General features: G+C 39.6%; 1 protein-coding gene across 1 annotated transcript; it reads left to right on the forward strand.

The window, feature by feature from the left end:
• The first annotated feature begins 12,868 nt into the window (after positions 1-12,868).
• On the forward strand, positions 12,869-16,292 carry LOC149073977 (uncharacterized). Its single transcript, XM_089246617.1, has 2 exons — positions 12,869-13,152; positions 13,804-16,292. The coding sequence occupies exons 1-2, from the start codon at positions 13,042-13,044 to the stop codon at positions 14,002-14,004; spliced, it is 312 nt and encodes a 103-aa protein (XP_089102743.1). The 5' UTR covers positions 12,869-13,041; the 3' UTR covers positions 14,005-16,292.
• Positions 16,293-26,449: the final 10,157 nt, after the last annotated feature.

The following is a 26,449-nucleotide window of genomic DNA, read 5'->3' on the forward strand; positions in this document are numbered from 1 at the left end:
TTAAGTATTATACCTTAGATGATCCAATTATGTTGATAATAACACAAAATAAACAGTTTAACTGCTATTATTGGACAACAGTTGGAAACGACTTTGTTTTAGTAATTGTTGAAGGAAAAATGTCAAAAATACGCGTTAAAAATCAGATTATCTAAGTTTGATTGACGTAATTGTTAACTGGAAGTTGCTCCAAATTTTCGAGTCCAAAAGAATTTGACGAACGACCGACAGCTTCTAAATCTTGTGGTGCTGCCATCTATGAATCATACTTGATTTTATCTCTTCAATTATGCTATTCATGTTGATATTACAGCGCCATCTACAGAATTTAAAAAGTCTAACAGTAAATGTGGATAATTAACAAGGCCCTGGCGATATAGATGGCCAGGGCCGCAACTAGGGGGAGCAAGCGGGTCTCGTGCCCCGGGCGCTGGACCAGAGGGGGCATAAATTTCATTCTCAAAACTTACCTTCAACATTATAAGGGGGCGCCAAAATGCTAACTTGCTTCGGATGACCAAGCATCTAGTTGCGGCCCTGGAGCTTTGCATTTTTTTTGCATTTGCTGTTTTTGCATTTTTCAATACTTTTTCACTTATAAGACATTTTTCAGTTCTTAGGGCATTTTTTGGCATTTTTGGATATTTTTCACTTTTGAAATTTTTTTTTTAAACTAAAAAAGAAATGTGCATTACTTTAACCCCTAATTTGTATTTTCTCTCATAGATGGCAAACACAGTTGATATAGAATCAATTCATGGGCGGAGACATTACCCCCAGCGTCAAAGGTGGAGTTGACTGATCTAATGTATATGTGTATATATGAATTGACATCACCATAATCGTGGGCCCCCTTCCCCAGATTTTCAAGTCTATCTCCATTTATGAATCAATTGCAGGTAAATTTAGTATTCATTAAAAATTCAAGAGCGCTGGCCATACTTAACCAAACAATAAATACAATACAATACAATACAAATACAACAGGCAAATTGCCCAACGAGGTGGCTGACTTAAGAACATCATGGATTCCCCGAGCCATTTTTTGGAGGCCCTACCTACTACTGCTACACCACACATGCACCCCGGAACCCCCAACGAATCGGTACATGCGGGAATGTGCGTGTACGTGTAGTGAAACCTGACGTGAAGTTTTTTTTGTTTCTCTGTAATGCTTGTTATGTGTAGTGCTGCCATCTGCCACTCGTTTTTCTAACTATGAGTGAAGTGTTATGATTGAATGATTTATCGTTGTAGGACTGTTGCTCTCTGTGGCGAGACTTTTTAACGGGGAGATCGGCTCGCATTTGCGCCTTGAAGTTGGGAACCACAGAAAACCAACTTCAGCCGACCACCACTGTGGGGTTCGAACCCGGATCCTCGCAGCGCGAGTCCGTCACTATAACCACTCGACCACCACAGCGGCATGAAAGTGATGAGAGTATTGAAGAAATTCTGATCCTGCGTAATTTGGCAGGCTTAACCTTTCTTAGAGCCGCGACCACAAATCAACATAACCAGCTTCGCGATCCATGGGACTATGTTTACTTTTCGAAATGAGTGAAACCCAAGGCCGTTGCAAAGGGGGGTGGGACTTAGGGGTGTGGTCCCCCCCGAAATGTGAGAAAATGACCGAAAAAAGGGGAAAAGATGGCCATACCTATTGTTCTATCACTTTGGTCCCCTCCCCCGAAAGAAATTTCTGGCTACGGGCCAGGTGAAACCAGTAACATAATAAGTACATTTATAACAGGTGTAAGCGATTCGAATGACTCATCTAGTAAGCAGTGCCGTCTCAACGCATGGGCCCCAAGAGAAGAGGGGACTCAGAAAAACGAGTAGTTGAATTTTTCGAGAATTTTCCAGGTAGTGCCTCAGAAAAATCACTTGTCCCGGGGGCCCATGATGCTCTTAAGACGGCCCTGCTAGTAAGTGGGTGAATCGAGTTTGGGTTGTGACTCGACTCATAGTTAAAGAATCCCTGACTGTAAGAAGATTTTTACGGCACATTTTGGAATAAAATTTTCGTAGTGACCCATAGCTCAGGAATACTCGGCTATAAGAGGGTTTTTATACGGCCCATCTCGGATGCCACTACGAATCAATTTCGGGTATTGACCCATATCTTAAGAATCCCTGTCTGTAAAAGGGTTTGTACGACCCATTTAAGAAGTCATTGCGGATGAATTTTGGGTCTTGACCCCATAAGCTTAAGTCATAGTGACGGACTCGCACGCGAGGTCCCGGGTTCGAACCCCACCGGCGCCACAGTGGTGGTCCGCTGAAGTTGGCTTTCTGTGGTCTCAACTTCGAGGCACGAATGAAACCGATCTCTCTCTCCCTTAAAAAGTCTCGCCACAGAGAGCAACAGGCCTACAAACGGTGCAAATATTCAATCATTATACCTCACTCACTTCATTTCTGAAATATAGATGGCAGCACTGAAAAATTAGTCGCAAAACTAGAGATGCACTCAGACGGTTAGGTGCACGCACTTACACTTCCGGGACAGCTCACTGGGTAGCAAATTATCAGTGGCGGATTAAAGAAAATACTAGGCTCCTTCAATTAGAAAATAATGTGAAGTTTAAATTTTCGGGGTTCTTTAGACATCGTGGCCCCGGGCACGCGCCATTAAATCTGCCACTGCAAATTACCCATAGATGGCGACATAGGTGTACGCAGAATTTTCTCGGGGGTGTTTCAATTTTTTTTACTTCTCAAGGGGGGGGGGTTTACGTTTTTTCCAGCAAAATAACACTATAACCTCGACTTGGGGGGGGGGGGTTAAGACCGCAAAACCTCCCCTTTGCGTATTCTAATGGATGGCGATAGACCGGAGTTGTGCTCGGTTTGAAAGAAAGAAAAGAAAAAGCTCAAGAATCTCTTTCCTTAGGAAGGTTTGTACTACCTAATTCGGAAGCCATTACAAATTAAGTTTGGCCACTCACGAATCTCTGACTGAAAGTAAATTTCCACGATTCATCCTCGAAATTCATTGCGAATCAAGCTTCCGTCGTGACACATAACTCAAGAATACTCGGCTGTAAGTGGGTTTATACGACCCATCTCGAAAGCCCCTGCTACCCAAGTTTGGGTCGCGACCCATAGGTTAAGAACCCCTGCTGTATGGGATGTTGAGAGAGATGAATTTTCATTTTATAAAAGGGAACATGGTACAGTACTTACTATACGGGGGAATTTCGAAATCTGCAAATTCGTGTTGAATGATTTTGATCCGTAAGAATGCTGCATGCAGTAAGACTTGTTAAGCTTTGTTTTCCCTTGGGAATATATTGAAGAACTGATGACTCACAAAGATCAATATTCAGCATTCTGGTTTCTATCCTTCAGTCCTAGCAGAAAAGTATGGAGCTTATTGATGCTATCAATAAAGTCAGTGTGCTGAAAGTGCTGTAGGCCAATTTTATATCATGAAATTAAATTTTAAAAAAAAGTAATGGGGGAAAACGCGAACTTATATACACTGCTGGCCACCGTAAATGCAACACCCTGAAGGAAGCATGCAAATAATATGAAATTTACAACATGCATTAGCGAAGGTGAGATATGCAAATGATTAGAATTTCAGCGCAGACGCACATCACGCGCGCCTGTGGTGCCACTTCAAAGCGCTATTTAAGGCTTGGAGATTTCGACGATTTGAAGTACGGCAATTGTGTTTTTCTTGTGGTTTTTTCAAAAAAACGATCATCTTTTGATCAAGTATCCGAGTTCGACAGAGGAAGAATAGTGGCCTACCGAGATTGTGGATTATCTTTCAGGGAAATCGGTAGTCGTGTTGGACGAAACCAAACAACTGTAATGCGGATATGTGATCGTTGGATGCAGGAGGGTACGACGGACCGACGTGTTCGATCGCATCCACCTCAGTGCACCACTTCACGTGATGACAGGCGTATGGCAGTGACGGATCGCTCACCCACATCACGAACCATGGCACAGCACATTCAGTCTGTACCGCATCATCCAGTGTCTGCGCGTACCATTCGACGCCGTTTACAGCAGAGTGGTCTGTCCGCAAGACGTCCATTGCTTCGTCTACCCTTGACGCAGAACCACAGACGTCTCCGCCGCCAATGGTGCGATGAAAGAAGGATGTGGACGGCACAATGGAATGAAATTGTCTTTACTGACGAGTCACGCTTCTGTCTACAACACCACGATGGTCGGATTCGAGTCTGGAGACACCGTGGAGAGAGGATGCTGAACAGCTGCGTTATGCACCGCCACACTGGTCCTGCACCGGGTATTATGGTATGGGGCGGTATTGGATATCACTCTCGCACTCCTCTAGTACGCATTGCCGGTACTTTAAAAAGCCAGCGCTACATCTCCGAGGTGTTGGAGCCACTTGTCCTTCCTTACCTTCAGGGCTTGCCCACAGCCATATTTCAACAGGATAATGCGCGACCACACGTGGCACGCATTGTCCAAAGATTCTTCGTCCATCGCCAGATGGAATTGCTTCCCTGGCCAGCTCGCTCTCCGGATCTTTCGCCGATAGAAAACATGTGGTCCATGGTTGCTCAACGATTGACCCAGATTACATCCCCAGCTGCCACACCAGATCAACTTTGGAAGCTGCTTGGTCTGCTGTACCCCAAGAACACATCCAAAGTCTCTTTGAATCAATGCCGAGGCATGTGGCAGCGGTGATCTCCAACAATGGCGGCTACTGATTTTGGCAGGAACCACACTTCACAGAAGTCTATAAATTTAATCATTTGATGCTTGGTCAACATGTTATCTACAAAATAAATATTGTTGCGATATCTCTTGTCTTTCTTGGTGTTGCAATTTGGGTGGCCAGCAGTGTATATTGGAGATGTTCGAATTTCACGTTTGCTTTTGCCACTTATAAATCTTGGTTTGTTGCAATCGGACATTAAGCATGTTCGTTCTCGTAGATTAGATGAGCTAACTGGACAAATCAGCAGACTGCGAAGTATTCTTTGATCACGTATTAACGATTTGAATAATCAGAGCAAAAAATTAATGAATTGCATTGCAAAAAATACGAAATTGTAATTTTGGGCATACTTTTTCATTCTCTGAACATGGGAAAAAACTGTGGCGCCACTTCAAAGCGCTATTTAAGGCTTGGAGATTTCGACGATTTGAAGTACGGCAATTGTGTTTTTCTTGTGGTTTTTTCAAAAAAAACGATCATCTTTTGATCAAGTATCCGAGTTCGACAGAGGAAGGATAGTGGCCTACCGAGATTGTGGATTATCTTTCAGGGAAATCGGTAGTCGTGTTGGACGAAACCAAACAACTGTAACGCGGATATGTGATCGTTGGATGCAGGAGGGTACGACGGACCCACGTGTTCGATCGCATCCACCTCAGTGCACCACTTCACGTGATGACAGGCGTATGGCAGTGACGGATCGCTCAGCCACATCACGAACCATAGCACAGCACATTCAGTCTGTACCGCATCATCCAGTGTCTGCGCGTACCATTCGACGCCGTTTACAGCAGAGTGGTCTGTCCGCAAGACGTCCATTGCTTCGTCTACCCTTGACGCAGAACCACAGACGTCTCCGCCGCCAATGGTGCGATGAAAGAAGGATGTGGACGGCACAATGGAATGAAAGTGTCTTTACTGACGAGTCACGCTTCTGTCTGCAACACCACGATGGTCGGATTCGAGTTCCATATTTCAACAGGATAATGCGCGACCACACGTGGCACGCATTGTCCAAAGATTCTTTGTCAATCGCCAGATTGAATTGCTTCCCTGGCCAGCTCGCTCTCCGGATCTTTCGCCGATAGAAAACATGTGGTCCATGGTTGCTCAACGATTGACCCAGATTACATCCCCAGCTGCCACATCAGATCAACTTTGGCAACGCGTGGAAGCTGCTTGGTCTGCTGTACCCCAAGAACACATCCAAAGTCTCTTTGAATCAATGCCGAGGCGTGTGGCAGCGGTGATCTCCAACAATGGCGGCTACTCTGGCTACTGATTTTGGCAGGAACCACACTTCACAGAAGTCTATAAATTTAATCATTTGATGCTTGGTCAACATGTTATCTACAAAATAAATATTGTTGCGATATCTCTTGTCTTTCTTGGTGTTGCAATTTGGGTGGCCAGCAGTGTATATTGCTTGTAGAAAAGTTTTTGATGCCTTGACGTCTCTACAGGAACGTCTGAAATTTAAGAGAAATTAATACTGCGAGTAGTGATCAGATCTCTTCCCCTCCAAATATCCCCAATAACATCTGTTGATGTTGAGAGAAGTTTATCCTGTTTTTTTCAGAAATTTGATGACATCAATCAATCAAAATTTGTTGAGAATGTGATTTTCAATAGATATTACAAGTATTTTTTTCCTTTGACCTCCAGTCAAAAGAATCACTGGTTCAGTCTCTAAAGAAATTTGTTTTGTTATTATTTTCTGGAAATTTTTTTCTTTTAGTTTTAAGCCATTTTTTGAATTTCTAGGGCATTTTTTCCCAGTTTTTGGAACATTTTTTATGGGCATTTTTCAGGATTTTTTTAGGTCAACAACATCCAGGCCTTGATTATTAAGGAAAAGAAAGGGGTCGTTTAAGTGAAGGCAAATTCGGTTATACAACGACATCAAAGATTCCACGAAATTTTATTATTTATGCTTCATGATAATCATTTATTGTTCACAGGTACCCCAAGGATAGGACATTTCAAGTCCGTATTAAAAACTCCTTCTCTATTCGACGCCCACTTAGGGCATCTATTTGTCAAGGATCGGTAACTGACCCAATACACTTCAATGTCTTTATTAACGATTTTCCAGCCTCCGCAAAGAGGAATCTTAACTTCTTATGTTGACGACTCGAAAACCCTGGTGACATCTAGGGACGCTCAGTAAGCTCTGAGGAACTTGCAAGAAATGGTCCAAAACGTCGAGATCTGGTGCCAGCTACATAAGTGGCCCGAGTGGCGCAGTGGTAAAGATGCTCGTCTTCCACTATGAAGGTTACCATCAAGGTCCATGTGTTCGAATCCGGGCATAGAACATCAGAAGAAAGTTACCTTTCCCTACTTTACCTACAGAGCCTAGGGCGACCACCGATGGATGGAGCCTTCATTTCCCACCCAATTCCACTGGTTGGAAATTGCCGTATGGCGATATATGACCAGAGTTGGTGTGCGGTAAAGTAGCTACATAAAGTGGTCTTACACGAGAGCAAATGTAACTTCATATGGCTTTCAATGAGGCAACTCTTGCCGAACACCACTATCACAGTGGGTGCAACATACTACGTGTACAACCCAAGTACAAAATATCTTTCTTGGTGTGTCACATGTTGGATAAAAATCTTAATTTTATAAGCTCGCATTCATAAGGCGGAAGTTAGAGCTGCTAAAGCAGGCCTTCTAAACAGAGTCTATTACTCACGCTCTGCACACTGCCTCAAACACAAAACCATTATATACAAGTCAGTCATTAGAATGATTATGTGCTATGCAGCACCACGCTTTTCCACAGCAAAACCTTCTGTTGTCAAGCAATTAAAAATACAACAAAATTAAATATTTCGGCGATATACCGGGGCACAATGGTTTATCAGAAATCTTGACATAATGAAAGATCTGAAAATTGAAACCATTCGTGACTATTTAGTTACATTTTGTCGAGGCTGAATTTCGACAGGGCTGAATCATCAGAATATCAGCGCATCAGAGACATCTCGCCTTATCCTGCGGAGAGATGTTGAGGTTTCCTCGACCTAAAGCCAGGTTTTCCTAAAAGCAGGTTTCTACAGTGCGTGCAGCGTGAAAACTGCGATTGGTAAAAAAAAACCTGAATTTCAAGTTTTCAACCAATCAGCGTTTTCACGCTGCACACGGCGCAGAAATTCTTCTCCTAGGAAAACCCGGCTTAAAGAACATACTGGCGTGATGTGGGTCAGTGCATTTGTTTGGTTTGCGTAGATATATTTCTAATTTTATTTTCATTGATTGAAGGTATCATGTTGTATATGTACTGTACAGTGATGAATTTTCTTCCTTGTAATCTTCATCTCCACAAATAACCAGTCTTTCGATGAATCTTGCATTGGCAAGTGGAGAGGACATTTCTATATGCATGTGGCCATCTGGTTGGCTTATGTCATTCACGAGCTATTAGTTGATTATTGACGCCGTCCATGTACGGTGCCTTTCAACATATATATACGCTCCAAGGTTGAAGTATTCTATCCGCTTCCCTAGCTTAGATGGTAGAGCACTCGTCCGGCAAGCGAGAGACCGGGGTTCGTGTCCCCGTGGGGGCAGTGATGAATTTTCTTCCTTGTAATCTTCATCTTTACAAATAACCAGTCTTTCGATGAATCTTGCACTATTACCCGTATTTATCGCATTTAATCTTGTATCTACATATTATCGCATTTAATCTCACATACTCAAGTACTCGCATTTCATTGAAATGAATATGTATTCTGTTGTAAGCATCAGGTAGAGAGGGTTTCGCACATATTTGTCAATTATCAGCTCAGATAATTGACAGTTACATTCTGTAATTAAATATGAGAATCATTGGCCTAGCCAATAAAATGCAGTGAATTTATCCAGTGTTCTTGAAGTTGATACTCCAGTAATAAAAATGATCACCGCACACATACTGGGTTTCTTTTTAGACAATACCATCTCAGTCTGTCTAAGGCCCCTTTCACACGGAGCGGATGCATAAAAACTGTTTTTTCGCAATTTTTGTAATTATTTTTCTCCTTCACCCCTGATTCAGTGGCCATAGGCAGCCTAAAGGCATTCTTTGGTGGTTTAATCTAGAGCCACATAGAATATGGGAATAAAGATGTCTTCATTCCGATCCTCACAAGTAGTCGATGGGAGAAAATGTCTTCAAATATTTTCAAAATATTTTGAAAAAAAAAAATCCGTCTTTTCGGAAAAATATGGAAGAAAAATTCCAAAAACATCCAATGTTCGAAAAATCAAATCCAAAAACATCCAAAACTTTCGATGTTCCAAAAAAAAGAAAAAAAATGCAGGAGATATCAAAGAATTTGCAAGTAGTAAAAAAGGGGGGGGGGGAGACTTTCAAAATGCCTGTGCTTAGAAATATTCACATCACAATTCTGTCTTAGGCCGGGATTACACTATAAAAATTCGTTTATAAAACTTGAAAAATGCAATCAATAGGCGGATCAGTTAAGTTCTCTCGAATGTAACAGATGTGTTTATGGGTTACATTTTTCAAGTTTTATAAAATGCATGCTTGCCGGTATGCAAGAGGGCCTGGGTTCGAGTCCCGGCGGAGACGTGATGACTTTTCTTTCCGAGCTCACCTCAGCATAATATCCGGAAAATAACTGTTTCCTTTATAAAATAACTTTCATAAACCTTTTAGAGTGAAATCCTTAGATTAGTCTTACTTCTGAAATATAAAATTTCATTTTTTTAAGTTTGTAGACTGAATATCGTGTAAAATAAACTTGTAGGTATCGGGGGAACCACCAAAAATATTCAAGTGCAAGGGTCTTCAAACGTCTTAATCCGGCCCTGAGTGAACACCGTACGTAGATAACGTTGTTTATGAAAAGTATTTTTTTTAAAGTTTAAAAAAATTAACAGTTAAAAAATTTAAAAAATTAACAGTTAAAAAATTTAAAAAATTAACAGTTAAAAAATTTAAAAAAATAACAAATATTTAAAATAATATTTCAGATATTTATATTTTTAAATAATTTAAAAAATTTAAAAAAAAATTAAAATTTTTAAATTAAATTTAAAAGTTATTAAAGTATGTAGTCAATTAAATATTCGTAATGAACAGAACGGCTTATAATTTTGGTCCCGTCAGTGGCCGTTGTTGACAGGTTTTATTATATAAAATTGTGAAATATGGACAAAAGGCAGTTGAAGTTGCTATATCTCCATCTCAGAAGGAAACGGAGGGATAGACGTATGTAGGTACATTATATTAATGAGCAGGGACCATCATATGGTGTTTTTAAGGGTATTTATGGCAAATAATTAAAAAAATTCCGTGAAAAATCACCTTCAAAAAGTAGCCAAAGATGCGGACGAATTCGCTCCGCATCCGCATCGTCTGAATAGCTCCGAATAAACCTATTGTCAAAACTTCTATGTGCGGATGCGGAGCCCGCACTTAGGTTTTGACACATGCGGACGACGTCCGGACCCGCATGAACATTTCCTAGGTGCGGAGATTTTTCGGCTCGTCTGAAAGGCGCTGTATATTCCAATTGTTAAAACTTCTTCCGGACCCGCATCCGCATCCGCTCCGTGTGAAAGGGCCCTAAGAAGTTTTATCCCGAAGAATCCAAAAGCATCGGGTTCCCAGGTTTCTACGCGGGCAATAACATCATGCGTGGTTTTCCTGTAGATTATAACGCCTAGTGGAGATTGTACACGAGCTCCAAGGAAAGATTGAGAGATTCGATGCCTCTGTAGTCTAGTGGTCTTAGGACGTGCACCCGGAAAGTGAAAGGACGTGGGTTCGATTCCCCGCAGGGGCAGTTGAATTTTCTCTCTTTCCAAAATATATCTTCGCAACAGCCAATTGTGTTAAAACCTTCGTATGGTAGCGGAGAGTGACGTCATCCTTGTAGTAGAGATTTCTTGACCTCCGTAGACGAAATGTTGTCATTTCAACCCAGGTTGACGTTTTCGATAACTTTTTTGACAAAAATTGTTATCAGATGCAATCAAATACTAAGCGTGAGTTGAAATTTTATGAAAATTCACAGAATTAATGAGAAAATGAATTTCTGAACTCTCTCTCTCTCTGTCTCTCTCTATTGAAACATATTCCAGAATCAATAAGAGAAATAATTTTAGAATTACTGAAAATTCAGATTTTTAGTGAGAGAGAAATGGTTTCAGAATTGAAGAAAATTCAGAATTATTTGAAAATCCAGAATTAATGGGGAAAATAATTTCAGCATTTCTGAGAATTCGGGATTATTGAAACAACTGATTTCAAAGAAACGCTTTCCGAATTAAGAATTAATAATAATTATCGCACAGAATTAAAAAAAAAATAGGAATTTTTGATCGAAATGGTTTCGTAATTGAAGACAATTTAATGAATTTTTCTCAGAATTGACGAGAATTCAGAATTGCAGAAAAGAAATTTTTCAAGAGTTGAAAAAAATTCAGAATATTCAAAAGAAACTATTTCGAAACTCAGAATCAGAGGAAAAAGTCTTTAGACGGCAAAATCTACTATTGATAGGAACGATTTCAGAATTCAGAATTGAGGGGAAAAACTAATTTCGAAATTGAGAAAAAATTAGTTTCAGAATTGAAGAAAAAAGTAACATATTTACAGATAAAAGTGGAGCAATTGCGATTTGCTGCACATTTACAGAACACTTAAGTGACCCACGGAAAATTTACAGATCAATTCGGAGCATGCTATTCGCGGCATATTTGTGAACCAACGCGGTGCGATTGGGACTTGCGGCATATTTGTGAACCAACGCGGTGCGATTAGGACTTGCGGCATATTTACAGATCATCTCGGAGTCATCGCGACCCGCGGCACACTTACAAATCACTTAAGTGACTCGCGGCACATTTACAGATCAACGCGGTGCAATTGCGACTCGCGGCACATTAGCAGATCATTTTTGTGTCTCGCGGCATGCTTAGAGATCAACGCGGCGCAATAGCGATTAGCGGCAGATTTATAGATCACTTAAGTAACTCGCGGCACATTTACAAGTCACTTAAGTAACTCACGGCACATTTACAAGTCACTTAAGTAACTCACGGCACATTTACAAGTCACTTAAGTAACTCACGGCACATTTACAAGTCACTTAAGTAACTCCCGGCACATTTACAGATCAACGCAGTGCAATTGTGACTCGCGACACATTTACAGATCAACGCAGTGCAATTGCGACTCGCAGCACATTTACAGATCAACGCGGTGCAATTGCGACTCGCGGCACATTTGCAGATCACTTTTGTGTCTCGCAACATGCTTAGAGATCAACGCGGCGCAATAGCGATTAGCGGCAGATTTATAGATCACTTAAGTGACTCGCGGCAGATTTATACACTGCTCAAAACAATTAGGGGAGCACATGGTTTTAACAAAATTACGCAAAGATGTATACCGATAAGTAACATAAAATGAATCATCCATAATTTAAAGCCTAGCAGGAAACGGAAGAAGAAAACTTCAAATGCAAATCAAAGTTCATGACGTCAAAAACCAGAAAAAGGAGATAAGGGCAGAAATAGGTCGGGATGTTGCAGAAACGTCTGTTTTACTGCCGTAACTGTAAAATTCGATTGCACAGTATTTTTTTTTTGAGACAAGGTGACTTGAGGATGTCTCAACAACGTGATTTACCGGAATCCATGGCATGGCGTGTTATAGGCAGACTGGAATCCGGGCAAACACAACGTAGTGTCGCGGACGCTGTTGGAGTCGCCAGAAGTGTTGTTGCAAGGCTGTGGAATCAATTCCAAGAAACAGGAAATGTTAGACGTCGACCAGGGCAAGGTCAGCCACTACAGCAACTGATGACCGGTATATACGGTTAACATCCCGTCGAAACAGAACAGAGAATGCTACGCAGCTGCAAAGACGGTTGCTCTTGGCAACAGGACGAAGGGTGTCCAGCCAAACAGTACGTAATCGGCTTCATGAGGGAGGGCTCTATGCACGTAGGCCAATGGTCTGCATTCCGTTGACCCCACGCCACCGTGCGGCCCGAAGAAGATGGAACATCGAGATTGGGAGCAACATGATTGGAGCCAAGTGCTGTTTACAGACGAGTCCCGATTCAGTCTGGAGTGTGACACCCGACGTGTTCTGGTATGGAGGGACAGGGCAATACCTTCTAGAGAGAAGGCCTTCGCCCGAGATATTTTCGATGCTGTGACGTCACCACACTCCGGCTTAAACGAGAAAGAGAATTTCTTCTTCTCGGCATTCTCCCCCGATCCACGCTCTGCTTCTCCCAAGAAATCGCCATTAACGAAGGCACGTGGTCGTCGATTAGATATTTTTTTATAGAAATATGTCTGACCCAAAAGTATCTGTATTTTATTTTCCGAAATGTGAAGATCTGAAGAAGAAGTGGTTGAATTCCATCCAAAGAAAGGACTTCGTACCGAATGATCGCAGTAGTGTAAGTGCTCATTTCGTAAACATTATATTGTTTTATTCTTTAAGAAAAATTAAAGAAAAAAACAACGGAATGCAAAAAAATCAACTCCGATATTAAGAAGAGATGGGACAAATAGTGATTCGGCGGAATAACCGAGTACCAAATATTCAGATAATGTTTTGGCCAGATAGCAAATATTTCGTGGCCGAATATTAATTTCCTTAAAATTCATCACAATTGTAAATGAAATTAGTGTTTTTAATTAAGAAATGAAATTATTGGTAATTTTAAATATTGAATTTTAAGTATGGAATTTTTTTATTTCAATAGATATTGTAAAACTGGTAATTGGGAGATATTGCCATGATACTGACAAAATTTGACAATGATACATCATAGTACATTAATATTACCAAATGATTTTTGTTTTTAATTAATTACAATTTCATATCCAATCAAGGAAATGTAAATCATTATTTACTCCTAACTAGTAATGCACCATATAATTTATGAACTAGTATTTAACTAGTTATAATAATAGTATATTATATATAATTTAGCAGCAGATTATTTGTCCCATCTCTTATGGAGAACAAGTAATGGTCAGAGACTAAATTAATTTCATGTTATTACCAATAGCCATCAGTCTGATTATGCTTATTTTATGTCTAGGTATGTGAACTGCATTTTCTGGCCATGGATTTGTTAACAGAATCTTCAGCTTTTGACAGAAACAGTGGTAATACTTTAACAGCTCCGTTGATAATTAAGAGAAGAAAGAACGCTGTGCCGTGCCTCTTCGAAGGATATCCATCAACTTCTATGACACTTCCTATTAAACGAAGGTTATCTCCAAACTACAAAAAACACTGAAAGAATGAACGCTTAAAAACGGCCCTTGAGGAAAGTGTGACTGATGCAGCAACATTTTCTCAGCAGAGACAAATCAGCAGTATGGAAGATCTACAGTGATGTGTTGAAACATTTGGTCTTGACAATTTTTATGAAGTGTCGAATCAGTGAAAAATTTTGTGTTTATCATTTGGATATACAACCATACCCACAGATTTCGCATTCAGTGGTTGTAAGTAATCTTAATGTTTCTGTTTATCTAAAAAGTATTGCATTGAAAAGAATTACAAAATTTACCCTCCCATATAAGTTCACAAATTTCAATGACTTAATTGATATATTAGACACACTTAAAAGTATGAATCCTATGTGTGAGGAAAAAATTCCTCTAAAATAGATTTCTTCAATGATGCTCTGTCTTCTTTGAAGACTGGTGAAAATGAATTACTGATAAATTTTATAGAGGAACAAATTAAGATTAGTCGTTGTGCAAAAAACAACTTTAAATACTCTAATGACATCATATATTTGCTACTCTGTTACATTCAATTTCGCCACAAGTGTACAAATTTATAAGATCTAGCAATAAAATAATACTGCCTCATCCATCAACTTTGAGGAAAATTAGTCAGCGACTACCAGTTTCACCAACCGAGGAGGTGAGTCAAAATTTCTTGATGTACATAAAAGTCAGAGCAAAATATATTTCTGATGCAGATAAAGTTATTTTTCTTGTTGACGAAATTTACATAAAACCTTATTTTGATTATAAGGGAGGTTCTGTTGTTGGCATGGCCTTCAACACAGAAGAAGCTGCGAAGAGTGCTTTTGTGTTTATAGTTTCCAGCCTAATGTCCCCTTTTAAAGAAGTTGTGCATATTTTACCTGTGTTCAAGATAAATCACGTATTGTTACGTAATGTTATCCTAAGTTATTTTAGGTTTAGAAAATATTGGTTTCACAGTTATTGGTGTTGTCACTGATAACAATGCTATCAATAGAAAAGCAATGAGCTTGTTCACAAAGCCACATAAGAATTTATATATGTATCCCCAGCCTCGGTGTCCATCGAGACCACTATTTTTTGTTATAGTGTGTATTTGTTAAAAAATATCAGAAATAACTGGTTGAATCAAAGAAATGATGGCAAGTGCTATTTTTACCTGAACTTTGATGTTTCAGTTGACAATTTTTGTACAGCATCTTTTGCATCAGTGAAACAACTGTATGACAGACTCTGCAAATGTTGTCTCATATGCAAGAGGGCTAACATGAAAATCTCAGACCTTTTAATTTAGAGAGACAAACATCAAACTTGTACTCAGTCTTCAATTAGTTTGTTTGCGAGGCTTTAAATATATTGGGTCCAGACAGAAATATCCCTCATTTTACTGATACTGCTGAATTTATCAAAGTAATCACAGTAATCAGATAATCATAGTAATAATCATATCACATATAGTAATAAATGATATATAATAATCAGAGTAAGCATAGAGAAGTTCTTGTAAACACAGCTTTTACCACCTTGGAAGAGTTTGAAATTTTAGGAAATGTATATGAATGTTGTAGTTGTCACAGGGAAGCTGATATTGCTCAAAAATTTTTTATGGATTTCATCTAATATTTTACTCAAAAATCTGTGTATGAATAAAAATGATTTGGTGACAAAGAAAAAAGGGAAAATTAGGAATGAAAAATGTGCAAAGAGGAAACTTGATTGTTTTGATCAAGTTCGGTAAATGTATAAGTAATGGGCCACTTAACATTTAATTAATTAGCTCCGAAACTTGAAATAATATTTACTCAATTACTTTTCAATATCAGTCAAACATTTATCCATCATTATCAGCTCAAAATTTCAAATTCACCTTTAAATTCATTTTTTATTTTTAAATCTTTGAAATAAGTGTCTCATTACTGGTACATTTTACACCTCCCTTTTTTTTTTTAAAAAAAGTTATACATAAATGATGGTGGTTATGATTTTAGTCGTTCACAGAAAATTGCCATCAAGTTCTGAATATATATATATTGCTCACATGCTTTCATGAAAAAACTTAGATACTCTTTCCACTCTGAGCATTTAAGTACTGAAAAAGAAATGTGTTTATGTGTGATGGTTATGTGTTATGTGTGAAGATGGAAGTTTCATAATCATACGAAATTTGGTTAAAGGGGTTTGTCGTGTCAACTCCTGTAGTTGTTAGTTATGTTCTATATAATGACGTTGTGACTGAGAAACTGAAAAATGATGTTGAATTCATGTTTAATGCAAATGTTCAATTAAAGATTGTTTTTCAATTCTAGCAAGTTTTATTTCTTGTGTAATTCCATGTGTGTAGTGAAAAACATTGGATAGAATTTTTTCTCCCCAGCCTAAATAAAATATGAACCTGATGATATTTATAATCTTGAACATAGATCACACTTTGCTTCATAACAAACCTCAAAATTAATCTACGTATTCTTGGTTTGTTTTTTTTTCTGGCTTATTTCTAAAGAATCTTCGAATAAAAATGAATGTTTAAGAGAAGTTATAAATAATAAAACAATTTTATGCAAAGAAGAAACTGGTGACATATATTGAAGAAAAAAACTATTTTTGAAATGGATTTTTACTACTTGAATGTTATGAATTTGTGTACGAATGAGAATCATACAATCTATATCTAATCCATAGTTTTCATTGAAATTTTCTGGAAGGAGCAAAGCATATTTGTTCATTCGTTCTTTTTTCTTCCTTTCAATAAAATACACATTACGTGAAAAGTTTGTATATACTGTATATATTTATTAAATGACAAAATATATAGTGAATATTGCATATGTCTATCTTAATGAAAAATAAAGGATATTTTACATATACTTGAATTTTGGTATTCAATGGATATTTTTTTGGTTAAAATCAACAGAAATGAAATTCCGAAAAATTCTCTTGGGGAAATTTTGATGTCAAATGGTAATTCAAATATTGTCAAGTTTTCGTAAAAACTCTGGCTCTAATTGATACTTGAAAATAATGTTGAATTATAAGTATAAACTCGTCCATTCGAGTGCTAAATTCTTAGGTAATTCAACCTTTTTTTTATAAGAAAAAAATATCTATTACAGCGGGGTGGGTCAAAAAAAAATATATATAACGGCGCTACAGTGTGTGGTGCTGCTGGAAAACGATCTTACAGGGAAGACGATTCTAGGACGGAATTCGATGACGTCACGAATCTCGGGGTCAGGCCTTCTGCTCTAGAAGGTATTGGACAGGGGCACTCGAAATAACCCCGCATTCGTTCGTGAAAGGTCACAATACAGACGAGCTGGTTGGATGGTATGGGATGGAATCAGCATAGGCGGACGTACGCACCTGCATATCATTCGGAATGGCACTTTGACGGCCCGAAGGTATGCAGACGAGATACTGCGACCTCATGTCATCCCTTACGCTGGAGCCATTGGAGATTCCTTTGTTTTCCAGGATGATAATGCCCGACTGCATAGAGCTCGTCTGGTGGAGAACATGCTTGAAGCTGAAACAATACAGCGTATGGAATGGCCAGCGTGCTCTCCTGACCTGAGTCCAATCGAGCATGTCACATGCTCGGACGACGCATTGCTGCGCGATCAAGGCCGCCTGTTACTGTCCGAGACTTGCAGATTGCACTTCTTGAGGAGTGGAACAGTATTCCCCAAAGTCTGATCGATAACCTCATCGCATCCATGGCAAACAGGTGTGCAGCAGTCTTAGCTGTTCGAGGAGACCACACGCCCTATTAAAACTCATGCATCATGTCTAAACAGTACTATTTTTTATCGTTTACATGTAACCAAATTGTTGCCCTAAATCATCTTTTCATGTTTTTTCCATATTTTCAAAGAATTAAAGCTTAATTCCAAATTTTTTTACGTCTTTTTTCTGTATTGCGTGTACTATCCATTGTATGGCAATACGTGGCTGTCTCGCACGGTTTCCTTCACTTTTTTGCTTGCTCCCCTAATTGTTTTGAGCAGTGTAGATCACTTAAGTGACTCGCGGCATATTTACAGATCATGACACAAGTGACCTGCTTAAGTGATTTTTAGATGACTTTAATAATCTGCGGTGCTGTTCCGGATCACTTAATTTTAAGTGGCCCACACTTTCCTAAAGGTTGATCACGCTTGCGGTAAACGAATAAAAATAAAATAGTAGTTCGTAACCGAAATTTCGCGGTTACGGTGGTGACGGTTCACCGCACCATTAAATATTAAAAAAAAAATAAAGCGAAAGTCACCACTGGGTGACTTATTACGGGCGACATCCTCTAGAAAAATCCAAGATCCGTCGAGTAAATATGTTCGTATACAAGAAAATTGAAGTAAGACGGAAATGCGGGGGGCCCCGGGGGCGGGGAGGACACAGTGTACGGTGGGCCAGACAGGCAGACAGACAGACTTTAACCGGAAATAGTGGTTTGGAAACATGTGTGCACATCTTTGCTCATCTCCTCGCTTTCACTTCATGGGTGCCGCAACATACAACACAAACAGCCCGGCTACTAGTCTTACGACGTCCAATGACTGGCGGATCCCTCCTCCCGGTTGACCTCAAGTCATTAATAATTATATTATTGTGTATAGATCGGTCAGTGCCGTCTTAACGCACAGGGTTCTGGTGAAAATGAGATCTGGTTAGAATTTTTGAAAGTGTAGGCCTATATGTTACGATAAATGTGATAAATCCGGTTATTATGCATGATAAACCGGTATTTATGCATAATCACCGAGCATTTTGGTAATTTTGATAAATCTCCTTAAATTTATAACTTTTACCGGTGATTGTACATAGTTTAAGGGTGTTAAATTTGAAAGATTTCCCTAAATTAATCACTTTTACCGGCGATTATGCATATTTTAAGTGTGTTAAATTTGAAAGATTTCCCTAAATTAATCACTCTTACCGGCGATTATGCATAGTACCCAAGCGAAACATCGTTGGTAAACATGATAAATTGTACTATATGATATACTATACAATGATAATTCATACATGTATTGTATCATTATATCGAGGTACGATCGTAAATTTTAGTATCATTATATCGGGGTCCGTCTATATTCATCACACATACTACTAGACTCATTCGAAATTTTTTTCATATTTACCAAATTCACCAATTACACTAGGGCATTATGCATAATCGCAGATAAAGGTGATAAATTTTAAGTATTTATCAAATTTACCAATGACTCTTCGTTATAATGCATATTCGCCAGAAGAGAAGTGATAAATTCATCAAACTTACCATAAGATTTTTAAATATGTATAATAACCGGGGTTATCACATTTACCGTAATATATACAGCCAATCTCGGTGATAACTGCTTTAGTTATTACGACACCTTGGCTATAACGTCAATAATCGGCGGTCCGAGCTAGAAAATAATGCTAACGAAACTTGCTAATAACGTCAATGAAATAGAAATGATTTCGGATACAACGACATTTTTTATTACCTTTGCGCTCGTTTTTCTGGCGTTTTCCCAAGAAATTTCTAGAATTAAAGCTCAGCACATTGAGCGGATGACTTTAACGAAGAAAGAAAGATTATTTCATGTTTAACGTTCAGATCTGCCCATTGACACGACCCGTATACGGGACATTTTCGTTTTCTCCCGTAATTTTGCCCCGCCCAACCTCTTTTAAAGTAAAAATGTCCCTTTTTTTTCAATGCATTTTAAATTTCTGCTGACTTGCTTTAGTACTGTATTACTCGTCAAGGGTTATTCAACTATCGGCAACATTTTTTGGGGAGAATGATCGATGTCCCGTATTTTTCGGGATCAATTATGGCCAGCTGATAATCATGAAATAATAGCTTCCTGCACGGTATTTAATTTCCTCTGAGTAAATTTTTCGTTAAAAAATACCTTGAAAACGTGAGCCTTGGTTATAACAACAAATTACGTTGAGTCTTTGATATCGTTATAACCGAGTTTGACTGTATATCTCGCCAGGCGGGGGGAGGGGGAGTCAGAAAAACCCCTGTGCCCGGGGCTTTCAACCGGGTTTTTTATCAACCGGGTTTCTGCGGAACCTCGGGATTTCTTGAGACTGGGAATTCAGAGATAAATATTGATGAATAGCAATGCATACACATTTAAAGTATACATGCTCAATTCAAGACCCGCGGGCCAAATGTAGCCCTCCAAGTCATCTGATGTGGCTCGCAAACTTGAACATAATTTCGTAAAAAATGAACCAAGTGACACATTTTCCAATCGCTGAACTGATCCGTGGTGCCGTTCACTTGATCACCCCGCGGCAAATTGCTAGATCACTTAAGTGACCCACGACGCATTTAAAGATCACTTGAGCGACCTGCGGCACAGTTCCAGAGCACACATGTAGCCCACGGCACATTTTAAGGTCACTTAAGTGACCCGTGGTAAGTTTCAAATCACTTGAAGTGTCTCATGGCACATTTCCTGATCCCTTGAGTGTCTCGTGGCACACTTACTGATCCCTTAAGTGACTCGCGACACATTTACAGATCACTTAAGTGACTGCGGTGCTGTGTTCCAGATCACTTAAGTGAACGACACGTTTTCAAAACAGCAAAGTGGCCCGCACTCACCTAAACGTTGAACACCCTTCATTTAAAGTGTTCCTTAACTTTTTGTACGCGATGGCCCCTTTATTTTCCAGGGCCCCACCCACATCCAGGAGCGAGACTTTCTATTTATTGAATTTATTTATTTTTTTGCTAAATCACTGGGTCTCCGGACCCAGTGACCCTCTCTCTTGGGGAAGGTCTCTATTAGGACCCCGACATCACGGGGTCCCGAAAGTGATGTTCTGGAAGCTACGTATCTAGCTGGACGTAACAGCTTATATTTACATATCTACTCTCCAAAATGTATAGTACCAGATTTCATCATATAGCCCATCAGTGGACATTAAACCCCAGGTTATTTCCGGATGGGCCCCTATGAGTTGCGATGGCTCCATGGGCAGAATTCTGGCTGCAAGAAAAGCATCACGCATAATCTCGCATTATATTTTACTTAAAAGTTTTATTTTTTCACAATTCTCTATGGCCTTAACCACCCGTCGTGGCTCCGTCAACTTGATTTTCACCCGTGGTTCTCTTAGAATATCCCACGACCACAAGAGGGCCACATAACCCTAGGGTGAAAACAACTGATGTATGTGCTCGATGAACATGAGGCCCGCCGCTCCTAGGGGGTCTTTGCATGGGGCCATGCGTTATTGTTCTATACGAGCAGTTCTACTGGATTCTCGAAGTGTAGTCGCAATTTTTCCTACCATATTTCACGTAAATTTATAGGCCTAATATTTCCACATCTCTGTGGTCTTGGAGCCTAGAGAGCAGGGTCTCTAGGCTGAATCCTTTGGTGGGAGCCCACGCCAGACTTTCCACGGCCCTCTATAGCTAATTTATAACGTGAAAAAACAAAAAACGATTAGAATCATCCCGATCCCCAAGGCAGGAGCCCAGCCAGTCTCGTCCTTGGGGGCGGGGCGGGGGGAACTTGCTCCTTAACCACCTGTCATTACTCTACTTTTACATGATTTTCACAAGTACTCCTTCGGCCCCCACCAGGATATCCCAGGGCATCAAAGTACTTCTTCAGATTGAGAACTCCAGCCCATATTTTCCAGTTGATTCCTTGAACAGTGGCTCTTAAACTGTAGTCCGTGGACCCCCCAAGGGGACCCCGGTGACTTCCAAGGCAAAGTTGGTTGATTGGCAGATCCACGGATGTATTATTCAGGGGCCCACAACATCCTAAAAAGAAGGGTTCCCATTCCAGATTTTTTTTTCAAATTTGGAAACACATCAATCGAACCAAATTAATGACCTTTAATTTTGCGTGCGTACGTACGTAAATTTTGAGGCTGATAATGGATACTTCTACGGGGATTCCAGACGATTTACGTCGCCTACTCAAGGACCACCCTTACCAGACGCTGGACAAGGTTCGAACATAATAGCGAGGATAGAAGAATCCTAAAAATTTCGGGGGCCCCTTAACCCCGATTTTAAATATTCTGTGGGAGAGGGGGAAAAAAAATCGGCATCCAAAAATTCATACCTTATTACAAAATACTCAGGAATGCTGAAAAATATTCCTCCCAAAAATATGGACACAATTTAAATGTAAATTAACAGAAAAAAAAAATTAATGAAAAATTTCAACTAAATAAAATTTTAAATTGATGAAAAAAATAATTCCAAAGCCAATTATAAAATTAGGATCTAATGAGAAAAATTGTCTGAAAACAAATGCGCGAATTTAGAATCGATGAATCGAAAATAAGAAAAATAATTTTAGAACTGATGGAACAATTCGGAATAAATGAGAGAAATTAATTCCAGAGTTGATCAAAATTCAAAATAAATGAGAGAAGTTAATGCCAGAATGAATGGAAGTCCAAAATAAATGAGCAAAATTTTTCCAGAGTTGATGAGAGAGAGAATGCAAGATGAATGAGAGAAATAGTTTCAGAAATGATGAACTCTTGTTGGCGGTGATTTTTCCATCCTTGAATTGTTTGTCGTTGAATTTTCCTATCGGTGAATTAATTGTTGGTCTGGAGTTTTCCAGCGGTGTTCTGGTGATTTTTCCATCGGTGAATTGTTTGTCAAGAATTTTCCTATCGGTGAATGGTTTGTCAGCAATTTTCTTATCGGTGAATGGTTTGTCAGCAATTTTCTTATCGGTGAATTGTTTGTCAGCAATTTTCTTATCCGTGAATTGTTTGCCAGGGATTTATTTACCCAGCGGTGATTTTTCCATCCTTGAATTGTTTGTCGTTGAATTTTCCTATCGGTGAATTAATTGTTGGTCTGGATTTTCCTATCGGTGAATTAATTGTTGGTCTGGATTTTCCTATCGGTGAATTAATTGGTGGTCTGGATTTTCCTATCGGTGAATTAATTGGTGGTCTGGATTTTCCTATCGGTGAGTTAATTGTTGATCTTGATTTTTCTAACGGTGATTTGGTGATTTTTCCATCGTTGAATTGTTTGTCGGTGAATTGTTGTTAATGAATTTTCCATAAACCATTTCATATACCAAATAATTATTCTCAATTATTATTATTTTTTAAGATGAAATAGACGACATAAGAGAAAAGGGCATCCAAAATGGCTTTGGATGAGCATAAGCATTTTTTTACGGTAGAAATTAGCTAAAAAACGGAAGTGCACCCTTTGCCAGATATTGAGGGAAGGATGTGGTGCAACCATATTTTTTTTGCCACCATGTGACAGAACGTCAACAGGTGTTTCCTTTCCACCCTCATTTTTTTTTTTTTTTGGTGGGTCCTGTTGTCGCCCTACCATACGGATATGAACGAAGGAACCTTACTAAAAGGAACTTACGGATGGTCACATGATACCACCACCGGGTACCGATGCAAAAAAAATGTCTGAGAAGTAAAGGAAATGTACCACTGTACCATATTAACCACCAGCGATAGCCACAAAGAGATAACCACCAGGGGATTTTCTTCGATCCCAGGATCACGGGAACCCGAATGACCCATTCCCGAGATCGCAGTTCTTAAGCACAATTTAACGCACATATGATCAACCCGTGACCCACGAGCCAAATGTGGTGCCCGGAGTCATCTGATATGGCTTCTAAATTAATCTTAGGGCGGTATTCATCGACATGGTTTAAACTAGTCACAATGTTTTGATAAGAGATCGACACGGATTGGTTAAATTCAGGTTTATAACCAATCTATGTTGATCGTTTATCCAAAAATTGTGACTACATTTTAAACCATGTCGGTGAATACGGCCCTTAAGTGACCCGTGGCACCTTTCTAAATCATTTAGGTGACCAGCGGCACATTTCCAAATAATTGAAGTGACCCGCGGCACATTCACAGATCAATTAAGTGACCTGGGGCACTGTTCTAGATCACTTAAGTGGCTCGCGGTGCATTCTCATCTCAGTTAATTGACCCGCGGCACATTCCGAATTCATTTATGTGGCTCGCGACACGTTTTCAAACTAATGAAATGGACAATGTTTGACTCACTGCACTCTCCTCAAAGGGTTGAACACCCTGGATTTAGCAAATGATTCATTCATTTCGATCATTACGAGAATTAGTATGTTACGATAAATGTGATAGATTGGTTATTATGCATAATAACCGGTCATTATGGATAATCACAAATCGTCTCGGTTTATTTACTTGACAAATTTATCACTTTATCGGTGGCTGTTTTTATTTTTTATCGATAAACTCGGTCAGGATATCGACGGGATATTGTTAGCAAATTCGCAGATGACGTGAAGCTAATGGAAGTAGTTGGTAATCAAAGCGTCTACGTCTGAAACCGACTATAGCTCAGGCCTACCACAATGAAGTGATTTTCTGCCTTTTACCCAATTGGGTGACTATAGAGGAAAAATGAGCCTCAACACCAGTGGTAATCAAGGCGAAGGGAGATGCTTCAGACGAACTTAAATATGATCGCAGCATGGGCTAATGAATGGAGCATGACCTTTAGTGTTGACAGGTGCATGGTCGCTCATTCTGGTACGAACAATCCACGTTTCACTAACAAGATGAAAGGTATTACTATCCGGTTGCAACTAGGGTCACCGATTTGGGAATTCTCATTGACGAGCCGCTTAGGTTTACTGAACATTGTTCAGCGGTGGTCAAAAAATCGAATGGAATGCCCGGTTTCATTCTTAAAAAGGTCTCTCTTCGAAGACTCCTAAAGTCATCTTCCGCTGTCCCGAGGCTTAGTTCGTCCTGCACTGGAAGTATGACGTAAGGTTTTAGAAACCATAAACCTACAGAGAGACGTAGACTTGGTTGAAAGGGTTGCAGAGAAGAGCTACGCCGGCTCTGGTTGGCAGACAAGGCTTGAGGTATGAAGAGAGGCTTGATTTCTCTTGAACATGCTTACAATGGAGGAACGCAGGTGTCCGGGGTGTTTAAAATTTTCAACGGGATGAATAAGATGAACCATGAGTACATACATACATATTCATACATCGTCAATCAACGGCTTTGACAAGGCGACACCGGTATCGTTTATCGTATCGAAGAGGGCAAGATGGGGATGACACCAAGAAAAGAGCAAGATGTGGCAGATCGGCCGTTTGATCGTGTTTGCCGCACCACGGTCATTTCCTGCACACGAGGTCTGATTAGACGGGGACCTACAATTTATTGCCGATTCCAAACAGCAACATTTTTTATACTCATCCAGAAGTTGGTGCGCTAACTCCTTGATGTGGGACTTCCTGCGGTAGTAATGTTTTTCTGTTGTACCCCTGTGTCAGGAAAGTTTCCTGACGAGGACGGACCGGGTATCGAACTCGCGACACATCTAAACATCCTTTAGTACTTTAGGCGAGTATCTTATCGACCTGGGCTACCGCGCCCCAAACATTGCAATTCACTGCGTTAAATACAATTTGCTAATTACTGCTAAAATTACTGAAGGACGTGGAAATAAAATGCTGCTACACAAACCGCAGTAAACAAAAAATTACAGTATTTCACGGAAAAAAATATTCAAATAGTCTGATGCACATATTTCATCAAGGAAAATACAGTAAGCTGGAATCTTAAATTAAAAAAAATCCGTAAATTACGGGACATCGCCTTTCTCATCAAAAAACATTGCCAAAAGTAGGCACAATCACCGATCGTAATTAAAATAGCAAAAAAAAACTGGGTTAGGCTGTCATATACACGGCCGCGAGTTTTGATGTGAATGCGTTTTTTCGTGATTTGAATCGCATGGTAGGCACTCGCATAATGAAATTTTCAATATTTTATTTATTATCATCGGCCTTGTCTTTGGAATAGCTTACAAATGTCTATTTTCGTTATGAACTGCTCGAGATGTAGCGAAAGAATTTGTTACGAATCAGGGCAGCGGGCCTTTTGCTCAGACGGGAAGAGATATTAAAACCGTAATGATATCAATTCGATTTGTCTTTACAATGTGCATCTGATGATATCAATGCTTTTGACTTGCGTTGCGTATTTCCTGAGATATGAGCACTTAAAGAATTTCGTCGCTCAAACTCTCTCTTTTGCGAATCCTCCCAGTATCTGCAGATGATTTACAAGACGTATCACCGTCAAAACCAGGGGCGTAGCCAGAAATTTCGTTCGGGGGGGGGGCCACTTTCATTTCGGGGGGGGGACCAAAGTGACAGAACAATGGATTTGGCCATCTTTTTCCCTTTTTTCGGTCATTTTCTCACATTTCGGGGGGGGGGGACCAGACCCCCAATTCCTCCCCCCCCCGGCTACGCCCTTGGTCAAAACGTTAAACCTGATGAATATGAGAGAAATATAATTTTTTGCCATAATTTATATCATTTAATACAGTATTATGGAAACGGGGTGTATATTTCGACTTTGGTAGTTATTGCAAATTTAAATGAGTGTCGTTCAAAAAAAAAATAGGAG

This window comes from Pholcus phalangioides, unplaced genomic scaffold (assembly GCF_987345545.1).
Source record: "Pholcus phalangioides strain wild (caught in Gottingen) unplaced genomic scaffold, Ppha-v1.0 ptg000017l_1, whole genome shotgun sequence".
Taxonomy (NCBI): domain Eukaryota; kingdom Metazoa; phylum Arthropoda; class Arachnida; order Araneae; family Pholcidae; genus Pholcus; species Pholcus phalangioides.

What these genes read in the sequence shown, in the direction of transcription:
- LOC149073977 (XM_089246617.1), top strand. Translation starts at nt 13,042, where the DNA reads ATGTCTGACCCAAAAGTATCTGTATTTTATTTTCCGAAATGTGAAGAT. An exon ending in TACCGAATGATCGCAGTAGT is followed by an intron (nt 13,153 to 13,803) that starts GTAAGTGCTCAT and finishes TTTTATGTCTAG; the next exon opens with GTATGTGAACTGCATTTTCT.